Source organism: Thunnus albacares, chromosome 2, assembly GCF_914725855.1.
Source record: "Thunnus albacares chromosome 2, fThuAlb1.1, whole genome shotgun sequence".
In the NCBI taxonomy this organism is placed as follows: Eukaryota; Metazoa; Chordata; class Actinopteri; order Scombriformes; family Scombridae; genus Thunnus; species Thunnus albacares.
Genome location: NC_058107.1, coordinates 4,054,603 through 4,072,381, shown reverse-complemented (window position 1 = coordinate 4,072,381; position 17,779 = coordinate 4,054,603). Strand labels below are relative to the sequence as shown.

General features: G+C 39.8%; 1 protein-coding gene across 5 annotated transcripts in view; it reads right to left on the bottom strand.

Moving 5' to 3' along the window:
- The window catches only part of mamdc2a (MAM domain containing 2a), a 58,721-nt gene that overhangs the window by 16,333 nt on the left and 24,609 nt on the right, over window positions 1-17,779 (bottom strand). For 3 of the 5 annotated variants that reach the window (XR_006405308.1, XR_006405316.1, XR_006405315.1), the window contains 9 exons: window positions 13,423-13,516; window positions 11,314-11,460; window positions 10,026-10,291; window positions 9,728-9,824; window positions 5,981-6,127; window positions 5,389-5,648; window positions 3,216-3,300; window positions 2,745-2,996; window positions 599-600 (listed from right to left, as the gene is read on the bottom strand). Coding sequence is in view for 2 of the 5 variants with exons in the window: in XM_044363626.1 (XP_044219561.1) it covers window positions 2,935-2,996; window positions 3,216-3,300; window positions 5,389-5,648; window positions 5,981-6,127; window positions 9,728-9,824; window positions 10,026-10,291; window positions 11,314-11,460; window positions 13,423-13,516 (1,158 nt within the window). In the remaining 3 variants the exon portion in view is untranslated. Of the gene's footprint in view, window positions 1-598; window positions 601-858; window positions 2,997-3,215; window positions 3,301-5,388; window positions 5,649-5,980; window positions 6,128-9,727; window positions 9,825-10,025; window positions 10,292-11,313; window positions 11,461-13,422; window positions 13,517-17,779 lie in introns of those variants that run through there. The other 2 variants (XM_044363626.1, XM_044363640.1) reach the window with 2 other exon arrangements.

The following is a 17,779-nucleotide window of genomic DNA, read 5'->3' as shown; positions in this document are numbered from 1 at the left end:
GTGCCTCTTAAGCAGGACCATTTTCAAATTCTAACAGCTGATATTGCAAAAAATACATATATACAGAACAGTGCAACACTGGAATAAGTAAAATTATTATAAAAACATTATATAATGGCAACTTTAATTTCTCAAAATGAATGGCCAGTCCTTTTGTTTCAGAAGCTGGATTACTGAGCTCTTCAAGCAATGGAAAGATCACAGAATGGTACGGCCCAATCTTCGTCTACAAAAGCAGAGTGTCTTGCCTACTGTTAATGCGTATGTGGTGTTTTTGAATGGATTATATGCTTTGATTCCTCTCAGTGGAACAACATGGAATCAGTAATGGTCCAGTGCTACTACGCACTGAGGTGCGTGCAAATGTGGTTCACTCCTGGTTTTCTTTTCTATGGTTTTCCAGAGGTCCTAAAGCCCAGTTAGGATGATCCATAATTAAGTCAGAACTGAAATTATATCTGACTTAAAAGAACTTAAGTCAAATCAACAATTAATTGATCTACTACCAAGTACTGTGTGTGTATCAAAGTCTGATATATATTATTCCTCTGTGCCATAGAGCTCCATTGTTGTCCAAAAACACATCAATGAGCCACACTGCTGCACTGGGTGACATGTTCCTTCGTTACCATGAACACATACACTGTAGTTTATTTTCACTCAATCCTCCACACACCATCCTGCTGCCAGAAATACTCAGTAGAACAAATGTGGATTACTCGGACACGGAAAATAATTGCCAACAAATGCACTATTTCTCCTTTTTGACTAATGTTTTACACTATATTGTTATAGGAAATTACTGAGCCTTTTAAAAAATGAAACTATATATTTTTGAGCTGTTTTTAAAGATTTACATCTTCAGAAGGCCCCAATGGACATGGACAGGGTGGTGAAGTCGAACAGTATTGAAAGATGGACTAACATTGTTGGTTTGGGTCTTTTCACATGATTTCTGGACACTATAGAATATTGCATTCTCATAGAAATAAACCAAAGTGGGAATTCTCATTACCTCTAAGCTCCAGTAAACATGCTTTTTCTCACTTTATACACCACTGCAGATTTAACAATTCTCTTGTAGCGCCAAGTGTAGTTTTGTGTAATAGTACAGTTGGCAGAGCCTTAATTCACCTGGAACGCAGAGAAAACATTATTTGAGACAGACTATGACAAACCATGTTTGCTTTCTAGTTTCCACTGTATATTTAATCTGTTTAATCAAGTATCCTCCCTGTTTTCTGGTTTTCTCTCCTTTGCTGTGTTCATTTGCTTTTGCTTTTGTTTGCTGTAAAGGCAAACTCAACACATCAGTTTTATATTAAAACACTTCCAGGCGTTCCTTGTTTTTTCTGTGGTATGGGACACCTGGCAAACAGGCCTTTCTTACAACAGTTTACCCTTTTCCTCATGTAGAAAGTTTACATATTTTTAATTATTATTATAGAGTTTGAAAGACATGGGTGTACCACGCTGCGAGTGTCTGGAGGAAAGATGGTAAAAAACGATGCGATTGAGCTGAATTATGGCAAATGTGGGACTTTGACCAACACTAGACACTAACACAGACTGCACAGATTTGGACAATTCTTTTTAAAATTTGCCTGAATTTACAGAACAGCAATACTAACTTTTAGTATTCTTTATTTTTAAGTTGTGTCTCAAAAGGGCTCATGTCAAACTGTCAGTTATCAATGCACAGTGAAAAGTGCCAAACATTGGGTCAGCATTCCTATGGAAGCCCAGTATTCATGTTAAATTATTTTTTGACCCGCCATTACACCCTGCAGTGCGTATCAGACTGTGACGCCATTCTCTTGCACTGACCTAACATACCTTTAAGCTGCCTTTAAATCCTCTTACCTGAGCAAATAGCAGATACTCTTTATTGGCCGACTCCACTGGCTTGATAGGCAGTATTATCTGAATGCCACTCAGTAGTCCAGCTTGCAATCTTACAGGGATGCACACTGCGCATGGTCCTGTCACCAACCTGCTGTGATGAGGTCACCCCAAGGTTGGCATCAGCTATTCCTATTCCCACAAGTGCATTGAGAAAGTTCCATGGGTATCAAAAATGTCTGATATTGGCAAAACAGCACACCAATCAGATCACTCTGTCTCTGCCTAGCAACTTTCAGTGTTCAGTGTTTGAGACTCTTTTTGTCTCTGATATTACTAGTCATTTTAATTTAGTAAGTAACCACCAATGAAAGGACCAAAGAAATATTCAGGTTTTCTCTAGTTCCTAGTAAAATGCAAATGGGCCGACATTTGATTTATGTGTCAGCTGAAGCGAGACATATACCATCTAAGAATACAGAATTATAGACAACAAGCATGTAAGCCTGAAAACAAACTTCATATTGTTATATACTACCCTGTGTTCCCCTTGTTTAGTGTGTCCATTGTTCCACTGTCACAAGATTATATGAGAGCTTCGGGGGAAAAATAATATAAGTGTTTGTCCTAGGATGATGTCATCATACTCCACAATGCGAGTTTCCATTTACAGTTATGTGTATTTGTGAATTTGTCTCCTGAACCTGGGCTGTGAATGAATGAACGCAGCAATGGTGCTTTTTAACTGATATCTCTGTTTTTTTCAAATCACCAATTGCAAAGAAAACAAGTGACAAAGTCTTAACACTTGATTGTGATTGTGTAATTGAGTGTCATGCAAATGAGGCGTGACTGTTAAATTATGTCATAAGGAAAAATAAAGATTTGTTAGAAATAATGACAATGGTAATGAGAGAAACACTGAGAATTAGAAAGAGATGAGAGACAGCAGTGCAGTGTGGTGGAGGTCCTGGCAGCAACATAAGCATCACTCTACGACTTTGTAAATTGTCAGATTCGCACCTCTGAAAGTCACCCAGCCAAGTTCTGAGAACCGAAAAAGCATTTATACAGAAAGGCTTCCTGTCAGTATCAGTTCTCAATCTCATTGAAGTACTCCGAGAAGCCTGAGTATGAAATAGTGTCACCAGGATCTGAGGAGGAGGACAAAAAAAACACTGACGTGAATGAAGAACTGCTTAAACTTACACACTGACATTGTACAAATATGTGCATCAAGACAAATTCAATAATTAAAAGAAACAGAATTAGAATTTTGCTCTTGTGCAATAATGTGTCTCCATTAATTTGATGTAGAGGTGACATGACACATCTGTTTAGACTTGAACAGATACAAAAAGATTTACACTGACCTTCACATGGTCCCCTTCTAAAACTGATGTCATCGATAGCCATGTCACTTCGTAGTGATGGGCCTCGGATGGCTTCAAATATAATCTGCAAGAAAAAAAGCCCCCCTATTTAGCATTTATAAGCAGTATATAAACAGTTAATAAATGTTTATAACACACTGTACTGTAGTTCTAAGCAGATATAAGGATATTTTTCATTTTATTAATGTACAGCATTTGTCAACAATTATAACTTCTCCTATTAAAACATTTTATATTATTACAACTGTGTTTTACTATATTGTGGTGGTTGAGCAGTATGCACTTTATTAGTCACATTATCATTTCCTCCTTATTTTTGGCCTGTTGGTAGTGGGCGGGCCTTATCAATTAACCCAGTGGCCCAGGTGTGATACATTTTCTTGGTAGCAGCATCCAGGAAGTGCTTTTTGTGCTGAACCACTGTGAGATTGAGAGCCCTGACACCTGAGCAACCTTTATCTCTGGCCTTGAGAACTGGAAGCTGACTACCTCCAGCTTTGTTTCCATTTTAGAACAACCACCAACACTACTGACGCCGTCTGACCTGGCTGCTCATGGGAAGCTCTTGGTTTGAGCTAGCCACTGTTGCTGACTGGAGGTAAGCCCCACACAACCCTCTGTCAGCCAGGCTTCTCTTCCTTCGCTGTACTCTGTAACTTAACTCTTCCCCAAACGGACACTTTATTTTAGAGAAATTAAGTTGACCTAGACACGCCAGGAGCCGAACTGCCAGTCATTCTCGTAACAATTGTCATTCATTATCTGTTTATACAGCAGCAAACACTTATGGGTTCCCACAGGAGGAGTTATAGTTCTTGACAAATACATTAATTAACACTTCTATCTGCTTATTACTACATTACAGTGTGTTATAAACTATTTATTAAATTGCTGTATACTGCTTTTGAGTACTAAATTACCAAGCAAGAGTGTCTAAACTAATTCAGATAGAGAAAAATATTGTTTCGTTTATCATTACAAAGGTAAATGTGACAATGAGTCATGATAGGGAGGTCAGGTTGAGATGTATATTGTATGTTCAGAAAAGTTTCACATTTTTCAAGAGACTTATTTTTGACCAGGACAGCCCCTCCAGACCCCAGACACTGGCTGTAGTCTGCTGGTCGACTGGTCAATTAGTTGGTCGATATGCTCTTGTCCAACCAAATTTTCATTAATCAAATAATCGCTGTGTTACTTTCGTAAGGAGAAAAGTGCTGCATCAATAGCTTCCCAGTATTAATCCATTATTTCCTGCGGTTGGAGGGACAGATAGGAAACACTTCGGCTGACAGGATGTACCTGTTTGGAAAAAAAACTTCTTCTTCTTCTTTTTGGTTTATAATGGCGGTTGGCAAGGTGGACCAGAGATTAAATCCTACACATTAATCCTGTCTGTCTAATAAACACAAAGAAAACTCTACTGCTCCACCCACTTGGCAGGTTCATTAAAGTTTTAATGCTGAGCTCCTGAACTCCAGTCTTCCTAAGTTCTTCCTTCATATATTGTCTTTCTTGATCATACTTAGTACAATCTATGCTTGCATGCATAATAGTCTCCTCAGCCAGCTGGAAAAAAATATGTGCATATATCGGTATCGGCATCGGCAATTGGCCACAGTGAGTTGGAAACATTGGCATATCGGAAATAAAAATCCAATTCGTGCATCCCTACCAAATATCCATTCATTCGGAAATCAACAGCGTTTGGGAGCCTCTGTGCAGCGCTGTTCCAATACGTGAGTCAACCTCTGTGTCGTTGCCTGGGAAACTATTGGTAGCATAGCTCAGTTAAGGAATATGGCATTGCGTAAAATGTGTACATAGTGGGTGGGAACGGGTGGGTGGGCAAGCACCAGAAAAGTGACGGTGAATGCAAGCGGAGCAGAGGAAAAGGTTAGCAGTAAGTTGTCAGTCTGGCAGTAAATGTACAGTACAGACTACAGTGTAACAGGTAATAAATGCCGTTGCTTCTTAAGACCGTGAAAAGTCATGTCTGTTATTTCCCCAAGTGCTGGAAAAGTGAAGGGGGTTAGCTCCAAAGTTAGCAACAATGGGTTAGCCTAATCTGAAGACGAAATAGTAAACAGTGAAATAGAGAACGGAGAACTGTGTGGCTGCTGAGCTCACACTGTTTTAATCTTTTTTGTACCTGGTGTCGGACATTACAGTGGTAGTCCACCATTGCTCTTATCCAGCTGACGCTCTGCTCACCACGCCGTCTCCACAGCAGTACGTCATGCTCTCTGCTGCCGTGGCGCAGGAGCACGCTCAGTATGCCGGTGCCAGATCCATACATGTGGTAGTAGAAGATTAAACACTGAGGAGTGGAGGAGCCCCGCAGGTCAGAAGTCAACAGCTGAGCTTTTTGACCTGGACGCATGAGTGACGCCTCGATGTACATGAAATAACCTGAAGGAGGTACACAACGGACAAATCCATGAATAACACTTTACAGTATTAAACTTTATTGATCCCAGTGGAGACTTTGCAGCTGTAAAAATACAATACGCACAGAATACTGTACTAATGAGAACAGAGAAAATGGAAAGTATTAAATACACAGTCAACAACTCCTGTAGTCAGACACCTTAAGCACAGTTGTGACTGAGTGGTTGTCAAAGTCTGGCTGTTGATATTAAAATCTTTAACAGTGGGGTGATGTGTCATCCCTTCATATATCACCTTATACAGGTTTCAATGTTCTGTCTATGACTGAAGCAGTGAATGGGGAAATGACTCACCCACCCCAGTGGTGTGGTCTCCTCTGGGTCCTGTGTAGGAGGTGGGCGTGTATCCTCGGACTCGCAGCCAGTCGGCGTTGTCTTCTTTCTTATCCTGGATGTATCCACAGACTCCACTTTCAAAGTTACACTGGCCTGGGAGGGAACCTGTGGAGCACACACACATAGTCAGTAATAGTCGGTGGCAGATTTACAGAGAGAATGCGCAGTGTTTACAACATTTTTCATTTAAACTTCAGGAGCATTCTGTGAGTGAAGGAGAGCCCAGCAGGTCAGGTCAGTGGTGGGATTTCTATGAGATCACTATGTTCAGAGAAGGAATGATAACATAGTGATATTGTGAGAATCTGACGTCATCAGGGTTGTCTTGACTTGAGCTTCATCTTGCTAAAAGAAAAGACACAAGCTGCATTATGGGAAATGTAGGACCAGGCATTTTTTCTGGATATCTGGTTTCAGTCAGGATGTCTTGGCCACTGCTGCTTAGCTTTTGAAATATATTTGGAAATCTGTCAGTTGTGAGTCCCTCAGCTTTATGGAGGTGCAAAACTATCCTTTAAAGGGTGCTCCAGTGACTCTAGTGTGAAAGTGTGAAAGGTCACACTAAGGTTTCATACTTAGGTCATGTAGTAAGTGAACCTTTTGAGTTATTATTTTGTCACAATTACACTATATTAAACATCTATATTCACCTATTGATTAACATCCATATGCTGTTTCCCAGGTCAAGACTAAACTTCCATGCCCAAGAATAAGAATAAGACAAGAAGCAAATGCAGTGAAGTGTATATCTGTGTGTATTCCACAGGTCTCAGCATTGGGCACCACCACCATGCCCCCAGGTGGTCAGGCATGCCACATCCAGGTGCGGCGCCAACCTTCAGTGCTTGTTGTTGGCACCTCTATGGTCTGGCTCGTGGCTGTGTGCAGTGGCCAGACTTTCTGCTATCCAGGTGCCTGCGTAAAGGACATGACACCCACCACTCTGCAGCTGATTGAACAACATATATCTGCCTCTGCAGTTGTTGTTAATGCTGGTACCAACAACATCAAAAATCCAAATTTGGAGCTTCTCAAAAAGGAGTTTGTGCGCCTTGTGGTCTGTCTCCTGGATACCAGAAAGCAAGTAAATATTTTTGGCCTCCCACTGACTGCATATCTGGCTAAAGGTTTACTACGAGAGAAATCCAGACAAATGTTTGTTGATAATTTTGCCGCCTTTTTGAATGGGCTTCAGCTTTTTAAACTAGACAGCTCCATCCTTGCCAGGAAGGCTCACGTCATTTATCAACCAACACTGAACTGACTTTGCAATTGTGTAAGGCTTTTACCTCCTGACTTGCAGTCAGCCTATCTGACTGTACTTTCCTGGGCTCCTACAGTATTCACTCAGTTTCCCCCTCTAGCTCCCCCCATCTGTATGGTAGTCCTCCCACTCCCACACTGATGATCATTCCAAGATTTTCAATCTTATAATCACTCATGCAGCCAGTTTAAAAGGAGAAAATTACTCACTCTGCTGTTTTGTGCTACTGCGTGCATCGCATTGAACATAGAAAACAGAGGGACAATTAGAGAGTGGTCTGAAGACATTAGAAAAAGGTAGCCAAGCATGGTCAATGTAAAGGTTACAAGACCATCTCCAAAGAGCTCCAAAGAGCAAAGATGTTCCTGTGACCACTGTTGCCAATATTATTAAGAAGTTTAAAGTCTATGGAACTGTAGCTAACATCTCTGGATGTGGTTGCAAAAGGAAAATTGGCTCGAGATTGAACAGAGGGATTGCTCAAATGGTCGAGAAAGAACCAAGGAAAACTTCAATACAGATCCAAGCTGATCCTCAAGTTTGAGGTACAATAGATTCAATTCACACCATCTGTCACTGTCTGAATGAAAATGGGCTGCATGGTAGAAGACCCAAGAAGACTCCATTTCTAAGAGGGAGAGACAAAAAAGCCTGACTGGACTTTGCCAAAATGCATGTTGACAAGCGACAGTCCTTCTGGGAGAATGTGCTTAGGACTGATTTGCATTAGACAAAATTAGAGCTTTTTGGTAAATCACACCAGCCCTATAGTTACAGAAGAACAAATGAAGCCTTCAAAGAAAAGACCACCCTGAAACAGGGAGGAGACTCAGTGATGTTTTGGGGTTGCTTTGCTGTTCTCAAGCTATCTAGGTTTGTGCTTCTTGGTGATTTTAACATTCACATTGACGATGCTTCTGATAAATTTGCTTCTAGTTTTATTAATATCACAGAGCCTTTTAGTCTTACTCAACATGTAACAGGCCAAACATCATTTCCTCCCTGATGACGTTTTCCTGAAGCTGATGGAAAGTCTTGGCTCTTAATCTTCTTCTGTTAAACCTACCCTCCGTAATCTGGGCGTTTCTATGGGTCAGGCTTTGAGTCTTAACCAGCATGTAAATTGTTTGGTTCACTCCTGTTTTTACCAGCTAAGAAACATTTCCATTTTTGCCATGTGATTTTATCTGGATGTCTGCATTTCATGTTTGTTGCTCTGTCTCTTATATGCTTTTTTATTTGCTTTTTGTTTGTTTTTATTGTGATGCACTTTGTGACGTCTGCTTTTGAAAGGTGCTATATAATCAATCAATCAATCAATCAATTTTATTTATATAGCACCAAATCTTGGCCCTATATAAGTGTCTCGAGGAATGTGAGTATTAATATGACTGAATATTAAATAAACTTATTATTATTATTATTTGTGACTTGACCTCAGTCTTTAATAGCAAATACCGGTATGAACATTGCTGTGTTTTTCTAATCCAATGCTACTTTTTTCAGAAGCTTTGCTGGCAGCTGTTTTGCCATGAGTTTTTGACTTGCTCCATATAAAGTTAAGAATGTAAGCACTTTCGCAAACTGTCATAAGTGGATGGGAACATGTCCACTGAAACAAAACATCTGTTTACAGTCTTGCTTTAAGTGATGTCTTTCATCGCTTTGTTATTTCTTTAGTTCCTGAATACACACACTGTAACTTTTAACATGTGGTGCTTGATATAGAGTATCTTATGAGCTCAAGTCTGCATGTTCTCCATGTGCCTGTGTCTCTGCACACTGATGAAATTGAGTCAAACTGGGATGAAAATGTCATTCTGGTGGATGCACTCTCACCTCAATGCACGCCACATACAGTGAATCCATATCTTTGTGTCTGATTAATGCAACTAAATGTTCTTTCATGTTCTATCAGAATGTGTTGTATATTAACAAAAGTATGTGGACACCTCAACATTACACAAATATGTGATAGTTGTATAGGTGCTATGATTAGTTGATTAATCAATTAGTTGCCAACTGCTGAGTTAATTGTCAACTATTTTGGTAATTGATTAATCGTTCTGAATCATCTTTTAAGAAAAAAGTGCCCAAATTCTCTGATTCCAGCTTCTCAATTCAGGGAATAATGCAGTGTTACTGTTTGTAATTTGACCTCATTGATACCAGCTTCATTTACTGTTCTCTCATTAGGTTACTGCTAATGCTCTCAGCCAGTGGCTTTTATTCTGAAGCAGCCACATTTGTCACAGCATTTTCACCAGCAGCTTATTTTTTGCATATGGAACATATAATAATGGAACAGTCAGGAGCAGCAATAGTGAGCTGCTAGATGAAGAGTTGCAGATCCCCAGCAAAGTAACTTTACTGTGCCCTGCTGTTGTGTAGAAAAATGCAGCATGACATGCAGTCAGTGTATGTCTTAGTGAGTCTTCTACCTGCTGTGATTTGACAGTCCCCCAGGCTGACAGTGATGTCATCAAGGGCTACCAGGCCACACTCCCAGAAGTTCTTACATATGCTGACAAACACAATCTAGGAAACAGAGAAAAAGACTGAATACTGCTGTTCATCCAGTTATCATCCTAGTTCATTCATCATCCATCCATTCATCCATCCATTCTTTTACTTGAGCATCAATAGTAAATTGATCACTGTATATGGTAAGTTGACTAACTCTGTCACCATGTCTTTCCATTCAACCTCCACATACACCACTCGTCTAATGCTTCCTACCTTGGAAACCATGGGCTTCATGTAGGTGATCTCCACTTCTTTCCAAACAGCCCTGGAAGAGTAAGCCAGGCTCCACACCTTCTCCTGCGCCACGTTGTTCTCATCATAAATGTACAGAGCCAGAGCATTATCTACTTTCCTAAATCCATAGAGCATGTAATAGAACCTCAGACAGTATTTGTGGTTCCCTGGTAAAAAGGGTCCATGAAGCCGACCCACATATCCAGGCCTGGAAGTGAAACGAGTGTCTGCCAGGAGGAAACAGCCTTAAAAAGACAGGACAAAAAAAATCAATCAAAACAGGAGGGGTATTGTTTGTTCAGTACAGTATGTTTAACTATAGATGTACATGCACAGTAATGCTCTGTACATCATGAGGCAGTGAGCAGTGGTGGAAGTACTCAGATCATTTAGTTAAGTAAAAATACCAATACAGTAATGTACAAAATACTCAATACAAGTAAAAGTCCTGCATGAAAAATCCTACTACAGTAAAAGTACATGAGTATTATGAGCTTGATGTAGTTAAAGTATTGCAGTAAAAGTAGTGGTTTGGTCCCTCTGACTGATATATTATTATATATGACATTATTAGATTATTAATAGTGAAGCATCAGTGTTAGAGCAGCATGTTACTGTTGTAGCTGCTGGAGGTGGAGCTAGTTTACACTACTTTATAGTACTACAGTTAGCTAAAGGGTCCAAGGTGACCAAAGGGTCAGCAGATAAATCTGAGGGGTCGTGAGATGATTAATGGGAGAGGAAAGAAGAAAAAACAAAGTTCTGATGCACAAATCTGTTTTCAGTTTTTGGACTTTTTCTCTAATCTTTGATTTTTGCTGAAATATTGGATCATTTGAACATTTATTGAAATGAAAGCATGTGAGAAGTTTAGAGGGAAAAATCACTATTTGGTGGAGCTGTTAACAACTCATAGACATGTGAAATGTGACCCTGACTACACACTTTTTTGTAAGACGTCAAAAGCCAAAAAGGTTGGAAACCACTGGTTTCATCTTTAACAATGTGTTGTATTTTAAAAGCTTGTTATATTATCCATTGTGTCAAATCTTCCTCTGAAAAGTAGAAAGTACAATATTTCCCTCTGAAATGTAGTGGAGTGGAAGTATAAAGTGGCATCAAATGGAAATACTCAAGTAAATTACAAGTAACTCAAAATTGTACTTAAGTACAGTACTTGAGTAAATGTACTTAGTACTTAGTTAGAATGTTAGTATTGCCACTGTGCAGTATGATGCACTGGAACCTGTGGTTCAGGCTGATTCACCTGTTCCTGTAGTATGGTCTCCTATCCTGTAGGCATTAGGCTTGACCGAAACTCTGCTCCACACCTTACTCTCTGCTCTCTCCTGATAGTACAGACACAGCCCATTCTCAAAATCACAGTTGGCTATGGAGGGGTCAACGGTCGGCTCTGGAACAAAAAAACACAGCACCTCCAATGTGAACTTGCCTTGTTAACAGAGGTCAGTGATATAGGTTATGATGATGTATTAATGTATAATCTTTCACATATTTACCACTAAAAAAGACAAAGCATAAATATATACATGAAGATTCATTTTCATGTTAATATGAAGACGATACTGTGTGCAGCAATTTTATTGAATCTTTGAGACAAATTCTTCTTCAAATCTTCACTCAGGATTTGGCTGTTTAGATGAAGAAGATAAATAAATCCAAAACTCTGCAAGTCATACAGAGGACACTAAAAACTGATGAATACAGTATGTCAACTGCTCATCAGTTATGTTGGAAAATAAGCTAACAATGTTTATTTTAGTTTTATGATTTGGTTTCCATAATACTCCCAATATTACTGAAAATATTGGCTATATGCCTAGTGTTAGCCTTTTTAAGCATAACTAGCTTGTTCAGAAGTTTTACTGTCACTTAGTTCTGTTACTTGCAGTTTTGTCTGTTTGCAGTGCACTGAGCTCTCTCAGTCACCAAACTATCCAGATAATTAACATTGCTGGCTTTATTTACCTGTTGAAGAAACTGCTTTTTGCCATTAAAAAATAAATGTCCATCATGTGAATGTTTGATGACGACTACATTCAAAAATGAATTGAGCTGCATCACTGAGGGACTTTACGACTGAAGTATTTTGCAGTTGAATGAGTGTTCAATGTGTGAGGGAAGCTCACACTTAAAAAGGTGGTCTCGAGTGTACTCGGGTGCAGTTCGCATCAGGCGTGAAAACTATTGTACCAAAACACAGAAATGGACTGCTATTTAGAATGTGACGTCATAACTATTTGACTGTCGTCTTCAAACATGGCTGCGAAAGGATCTCTGAAGAAATTCAATGCTTGCTTGAAATTTGAGCAGATGACAACATACAATCATAACTGGACATTACACACAAAAATATGATAGGCATGGTGCGAAGGTCGACTCCATTGGATGGGCTTGGGATCTTGCGATTTGTGTGCTTTTCTACACTGGAGCGACGACATAAACAAATGTCGCGCAGTTGATGACGCAAGTGTAGTCTTCTTCTTCATATTCTTCTTTGTGTTTATTGGCAGATCGCAAACCAACTAGTTGCATACCTACTGTACCAGAGTGTGTAGATATGCAAGTGTACTCAGGTACAGAACAACATTACTAATGTGAAAGCTGAGTGGTGGGGGAATGAAGAGGGGGGGCAGTCATACTCAGGCATGGTAGCCCTAACTTGTTTGATCTTTATAACATAACATGCTGAATTTTAATAACCCCATGACATTTTCTTTAGCACAAAGGACTAGGACTCTAGGACAACATTTACATTTTTAGTCCCACTGTCGTTTAAACCACTAACCCAAATCCCAACAGATAAACTTGAACCTAATCCTGTTGTCCTTATCATTGTCCCCATTGTATCACTCTCTCTCCCTCTTTGTCTCCCTTCTCTTCCCCTCCTTTCTTTCCCTTCATCTTTTATTCTTTTCTCACTGGCCTTGTCCTTCCCTCCTCTTTCTGTGCTTCCTCTTGCTTTCCTCTCCATGCATCCTTTTTCCTCTTCTTTCTGTTTTTTGGCTCCTTTTTTTTCTCCTTTTGTTTCTGTGCTTCTCTCCTCTGCCTCCTATTCTTTTCTTACATTTTGTCTTGAAGAGACATGGCCTCAGACCAGAAGGCTTGGTGGGGGGAGTTGTTGAGAATCTGTACACCTAACCTTCTTAATCCTAACTCCATAAAAATCGTTGGTATATAATGCACTCTGAGTTGTAATTAACATTGCACTCTCTAGTGGCCACAAGTGGGACTTCAGACTTACAGTACAGCATATATAACAGCCAGACAAAGTGAACCAGGAGTGAGGTACAGAACATCAAATAGTGATTCTGATCCATTTTTATCCCCCTAAAATCCAAAGGTCTCCTCTCACCTGTGTCTGTGTGGCAGAACTCAGGAGAAAAGGAGATGTCATCTATGGCCACGTATCCACCTCTGGCACTGTTAAATGCTACCTCGAACACCACCTGGTAACACACATAGACATACTCAGCAACCACTAACAGATGGCCAATATATGACTTAGGCCTTTTCATCCTGAGATCATGTTCTGTGAATTGTTTAAGACACGATGGGAACTGAGAGATGAGACAGCTGTAGAAAGCAGACAGTGACATCAGTGTAAGGGTACATTCAGGAACATGGGTTAGTCAGTGGGGCGCTGTTTGATGGAAAAGCTCTGTACAACCCTTGGCTCAGCTGGATAGAGGAACTGACCCAGTTAGTAATGTTATGCAAGCTTCTTTCCACAGCGACAGCAGCAGCCCGTGGGAGGCGTTCTGGCTGAAAGCACAAGGAAAGGAAACCATGGAGTCATGAAGGAAGAATACACATCTGAAAGTTCACTGGAAAGCCACAGAGGAGTGTTTTTGCTACTCAGCTGCACACATCAGAGCACACACATGCACACACACACATGTACACACACACACACACACACACACACACACACAACAATGAGAAGGAGCGGCACCACATGTTTTTCTTGCATGATATTTGGAAAAATGTGATCTTTCTGCAGCATAAGATGAAAAATGATAAAAGAACTCAAGGGGAAAAAAAATCCTTATAGCAATATCCGCTTTTACATCAACAAACATGTACTGCCGTATCTGAAAAACACACTGGACTAATGACAGAAACACTTGAAAAAACAAGTTTATTACAAAGAAAATGAGGCGCTAGCAGCAACCATCTATCACGAGCCAACCAAGCCAAGAACACACCACTGATAGCGAGAGCAATTACCCAAAACATTTCACAATATTCACAATATTCTGAAAACGTTCCAGTCCAAAGCTGTTCATATGAGAGCACTCTGAGTAAAGGGGGTCACGACTGGACTTGAATGATCAATCTTTTTTTTTTTAATAATATATTTTCAGTCAGTGCAGAGAGACAAGAAACATGGGGAGACCACTTTCAAACAGCAGATGCCTGTATGACGTGGGTCTACTGAGGCACATTGGACCCATTCATATCAGACTATTGGACACTGGTCAAACCTGTGTCTTTGCCATTCATATAGAGACGCAAGTCTGGCCCACAGCATTTCTGCACACATCACTACTCAGCCAGGCGTTGCATCTGGCATCAATCAAATCTATTCTATCTAATCTATTAATAAATCTGAGCCTCATTTTCTGATATCTCTCTGCAGTCAGCTATCAAATAAAGACATAAAATCCTCAAATTATATTTTAAAAAATATAATTACGTTAGTATTTATTAATTAATAAAATCAAAAATAAATTCTTCACTGTAGTCTGTTTAATTTGCTCACTGCATGTAGGTTCCTGCACTGTCTACACTTAGCCAAAGATGGTTCTGTCAAGGAAACGTTTTGAAGTTTGAAAAAATTTAAAGTTGTTCCAGATCCTGGTGATTGCCTCACATCAATTACAGACAAGTAGCTACCAGGTAGCAAGTGCAAGTGTAAGTGTAAATGACAGACAGCTGGCGGGGTTAGCTCAGAAGCTAGTGCCTTCTACAGTATCACTCGGATTCATCAGTCTGATATCCAAACATCACAGACATGACTTACTTTTTTAGAATGTACACCATTATTGACCTCTGTGTATTTGAATTTTCATGGTGGAAAAACAATGACATCTGCAGCAAAGTATTGTGTTTGGCAGCTTGTAGCACAAGGAACCTTTATCTGTACAGGTTTCATCTCCTGTTACAGCATCGTTGTAATAACTGACTTATGAACATGTCATGCTGAAAGTGGTTTTTAAAGCATACAATCTTGAAAAAGAAAACCAGCAGGTGTGACACAAAGTCCTGCAGGGAAGGTGTGGTTGGGAGAACACATCCTTAGTGGTTGTCCCAGTCTGCATCTGCATCTACACCAGGCCGTGACATGTGGGATTCCCAACAATTTTCAGCAGCTACAGTCAGGCCAACTCCTCTGCAATCACAAGGCCAACACAGACAGGCTGAGGCTGTGCTCCTCTCCACAGGCCATACGGATCATTTATATGGAGGCTGCCAAGAAATGTGCAGCAGGAAAGAACAATCCTCAAGCAACACACACAGACAGAACTGATACAGTTGTTTGAACCACACATGCACTGCCTTGCACATACTGTACCTCTCACCTGCAACAACTTAAAGGGGTTCTCTAGCAATGTAGTACTGTGTTTCCATAAAGTTCAGGGAATTGCAAGAGATAGGTTGTAAAGAGTGGTAAAAATTTAAGCCACAGAGACTTAGATATCCTCACTTTTTGTGTCTAGTATGGCTCAAGCTCTAAAAACACTAGATCCTACATTTCCCATATTGCAACTCGACATTGTCTTTGTTAGACCATCCCTACCTGATAAACACCAACATCTTTTAAACTCCACATCTCTGGTTTGTAATGCAGGCTTTGTGTTATAAATGTGTAGTATCAAACACAAGCTGAGCTAACCCCATGACATCATTAGTTCTTTTTTAAGACTTCTCCTCCAGAGTCACATGAGACATGAATCAGCTGTTTCCATAGTAGCACCTTCCATGACAAGTAAACAGATCTTTATGTATAAAACTGGTGGAGTACCTTGAACACACAATCATCTGGTATTATCTAAAATGAGCACTTTTTTGTTTAGAAACAATATGTATAAATGTCTTTAAAGAAGCAGCCTTTTCACCACTCAGGGGTTTTTGTTTTTGAAAGCACATTGTTTTATTGGCATATAAAATTGCCCCAGACCCCTCCGATTTCATCAGGTGGGGGACAATGATATAGTATGATGCAATTTGTTGTAAGATTTCATGTTGGTTTTCCTCCTGTCCTCCCCAGTTTTTTGAGTCACCAGCCACATGTATACATAGCATTTTCCATCCACTTGCATGAAATGGTTAGCATTAGCTTTTTCATGTAAAACTTATTTATTATTTATTTATTTATCTTATTGTTACCAACTACCCCAGTAGTCTACTAGTTATCTTGACTACTCAGCTAACTTGCAGACTAGACCATACATATCTGTATCTTTATAGAACTATACTTTTCGGACTTAGAAGGTGAGTGTTTTAGCATCTTCCATTCACTTACATGAAACGGTTAGCATTAGCTCTGCTATGCTACACTTTTGAGTGACTTATCTACGCTGTGATTAATACAGATTTGGGTGGCATACCCCAGCCTTCTAGTTAGCTTAACACAGTAGTTTTCAAACCATTTCAGGCTAATTTGAATTCTCAATCTAGCAAAAGCAAAGAAAAGTGCAATGCACTGTTTTCTCATGAGAGAGACAAAGTGTTGTGAAGTCAGCTTGGCAAGATAGCCAGATTAATCATCTTTCTCCTAAATATAAATGGGCAGACATTTATTACATAATTAATGTCCTTGCTTAGCCACGCCTAACTGCAACCCAGTAACAAGGGAGAGGAGAGAGACTTTCTAAAGAAGAGAAGTCAAAGGCTATGTTCTCATACTTTTTAGGTGTTTACTATATGCACATTAGATGCCAAATTACATAATTAAGAGCCAATCATGGATTTGCGTTTCCTTGGGCTTTAAAGCTACATCAGTTTATTAAGGTGACTGAGGAGATTTGTACTCTTCAGACAGAGAGAATCAGGAAACTCTACTTGGACCCTGTGAGACATAGCTTCATGTCTCCCACCTGCTGCAGCTTTAGACTGAGCAGCCAGAGCACCGTGTTGGTCTGCTGCAGCTTTACTGTGTGTTCAGACTAAATGTGACAAAGCAACAGGCTACAAGTCATTTTCAATGGAAGCTGGTGACATGAAACAGCAAACTGACACCTGACACTTGTCGTTGCATTACGAGCGTGACACGCTGGCCTCAACTTTTTCAGCGCTCCAATGATGAAGTGAAGTGTCAACGAATCCTATGTTTTTGCTTCACCATTTCCACTTCCCTTCTCTCTGTCCACAATTCCTGTTCCATTCTGTCTAAAAAATGAAAGAAAAACTAATTTTGACTACAAACTGGCAGATAAAATATTTTCCTTGTTATCTGGAGAGCTCCTGGATAGCACACAGACTGGAGTGATAAAGTACGTGATCTAATGCTCCATATTTTTATAATAATTCAGTAGTTATTAATAAATAGCATTCCCCACATATTGCTTGCCATTTTGGGGGGAAGCCTTTGACAACAACTCTCCACATTAAGATATGCTTTGGGGCATATTTCAGCTAAAAAATGATTCCGCACTTTATTTTATGTTGCACTAATAAGATTTAGTAAGCCGTACTTTGTATCAAAT